This window comes from Chanos chanos, chromosome 8 (genome assembly GCF_902362185.1).
Source record: "Chanos chanos chromosome 8, fChaCha1.1, whole genome shotgun sequence".
Lineage (NCBI taxonomy): Eukaryota > Metazoa > Chordata > Actinopteri > Gonorynchiformes > Chanidae > Chanos > Chanos chanos.
The window spans coordinates 1,180,001-1,182,500 of record NC_044502.1 but is presented as its reverse complement, the minus strand read 5'-3'; the positions used below and the strand labels follow the sequence as shown (position 1 = coordinate 1,182,500).

At 50.1% G+C, this 2,500-nt stretch overlaps 1 protein-coding gene across 1 annotated transcript in view; it reads right to left on the bottom strand.

The window, feature by feature from the left end:
• The window catches only part of sobpb (sine oculis binding protein homolog (Drosophila) b), a 15,313-nt gene that overhangs the window by 5,108 nt on the left and 7,705 nt on the right, over positions 1 to 2,500 (bottom strand). The window contains exon 5 of the mRNA XM_030781713.1: positions 1,226 to 1,324. Coding sequence (XP_030637573.1) covers positions 1,226 to 1,324 — 99 coding nt within the window. The remainder of the gene's footprint in view (positions 1 to 1,225; positions 1,325 to 2,500) is intronic.

The following is a 2,500-nucleotide window of genomic DNA, read 5'->3' as shown; positions in this document are numbered from 1 at the left end:
TCAAAATATTTTTATTTTTTTTTGAAAATCCAATACAGTGGATGAATCTACACAGGAATGTAACACAGGAATTCAGGGGAAATAAGGGTCACAACTCCAGGATAAACAGTTCAAAAGTTATAAGCAGAAATGTACTGTGAAATTTGGCCTGTTGGTGGTGCTACAGGGAATGATGGACTGACCCCATATTTGATGCCTGGATACCTTGGACTGTCCTCTGGGACTCTGTGGGCTGCCATAGACTCCCATAGCAGAAACAACAATAGTGAATAACTCTAACAGTTACAGTAGGTGCCTGCACCTTCAGTGATTGGCCCCCGTAATGAGTGACAGGACGGTGTTGACTGAGTGTCTGAGTGACTGAGTGACTGACTGTCTGAGCGTCTGAGCGACTGAGCGTCTGAGCGACTGAGCGTCTGAGCGTCTGAGCGACTGAGCGTCTGAGCGTCTGAGCGTCTGAGCGACTGAGCGTCTGAGCGTCTGAGCGACTGAGCGACTGAGCGTCTGAGCGACTGGGCGTCTGGGCGTCTGGGCTTCTGGGCGACTGGGCGTCTGGGCGTCTGGGCGACTGAGCGACTGGGCGTCTGAGCGACTGGGCGTCTGGGCGTCTGGGCGTCTGGGCGACTGGGCGTCTGGGCATCTGGGCGACTGGGCGTCTGGGCGTCTGGGCGACTGAGCGACTGAACGTCTGAGCGACTGAGCGTCTGAGCGACTGAGCGACTGAGCGTCTGAGCGACTGGGCGTCTGGGCGTCTGGGCGTCTGGGCGACTGGGCGTCTGGGCATCTGGGCGACTGGGCGTCTGGGCGTCTGGGCGACTGAGCGACTGAACGTCTGGGCGACTGAGCGTCTGAGCGACTGAGCGACTGAGCGTCTGAGCGTCTGAGCGACTGAGCGACTGAGCGTCTGAGCGTCTGAGCGTCTGAGCGACTGAGCGCCTGAGCGTCTGAGCGTCTGAGCGTCTGAGCGTCTGGGCGACTGAGCGACTGAGCGTCTGAGCGACTGAGCGACTGAGCGTCTGAGCGACTGAGCGACTGAGCGTCTGAGCGTCTGAGCGACTGAGCGTCTGAGCGACTGAGCGACTGAGCGTCTGAGCGACTGAGCGTCTGAGCGTCTGAGCGACTGAGCGTCTGAGCGTCTGGGCGACTGAGCATCTGAGCGACTGAGCGACTGAGTGACTGAGTGTGGAGCTCTGGGCAGTTCTGTGTGATTGACTAGTGCTCTTACTCTAGCATTACTGTTCATCTTCAGCACAAGCCTGGGAGGTGTGTCCACTGTTTGCCCAGGAGGCGGAGACTGGTTGCCATGGTGATCCTCATCCCTGGCCTGCTACAGAAAAGTGTAAAATAACATTTAAAGAGAATTTTAAATGCAATTATATATTTTTCATAATTCCATGAATGAATTTCTGAACACAATTCATGTTCTCATAACAGTTATGACACACCATTCAAGGCAGACAACCAGAGATAAAACACACAAGCAGTCTGACAATCTCAAACCCAAAAACAGACTCTTCCTCTAAGGCAGTAGGGCTGATGCTCTGTGCACTGTAAAACCCTCTGAAAATGCAAACTACAAACAGTGTCACACCATTTAAACAGCAGCCGCCCAGTGAAATAAACCCAGTCTAAAGGATTCCTCTCTGCACTGTTCAACACCGCGTGGTGCACTGACACTCAGCAAACAGCAACATCGAATACAGACTCAGCAGTCAAAACACAGCACACACACACACACCTCCACTCAGGCCTTCAGCGTCGGACAGTAAGACAGGAGACAACGGCTGAAACAGGCCATTGTTTCCAACAGAGTGAGTGTGTAACATGAGGCAGAAAGCACAGAGGTTTGACTACCCTGATATTAAGTCTAACAACCTACATTCTAATTATACAGTGTTCTATGGCCAGTTCTACAGCACACTCTGAAAATTCTCCACTATCGAACTGACGGTTTCCTCTGAGTCTCTGTAAAATATTCATTAAGTAGTCAAAGTAATGGGAGAGATTACTGCTGCTGGACCAGATTTGTAATACCACAGTGTTTCTGTGTTTTGCCTTGTTTGAAATCTCCTTATTGTGTGTGGTGTGTGTGTGTGGTGTGTGTGTGTAACTGTGTGTGAGTGTGTGTGTGAATGTATTAGACCCTAACCGATAAATCAACGTGGCGATATTATCGGCCGATATGAACTAATTACAGATAAATTGGTAGCGGTGCCTATAACGGCCGATAAATGAAAATTAACCAAGAAACGGAAGATGGATCCTTCAATTATGTTATGACAATCATGTCAGCCATGCCTGGTTTTGCTGCAGTAATGTGAAATCCGGTACAGTCAGTCAAAATTAGCCCATGTTTAACGTTACGATAGTTGAGTGGTCTAGACTAAGCTGTTGACAAACTTGACTGTAGGTTTATTTATGAAACAGCGTGGTAGTTTCAGCGCGTAAACAAACAACAGTCCTGCCATTTCTCTCTCGTCTCGTCTGAAAACGTTCTCTG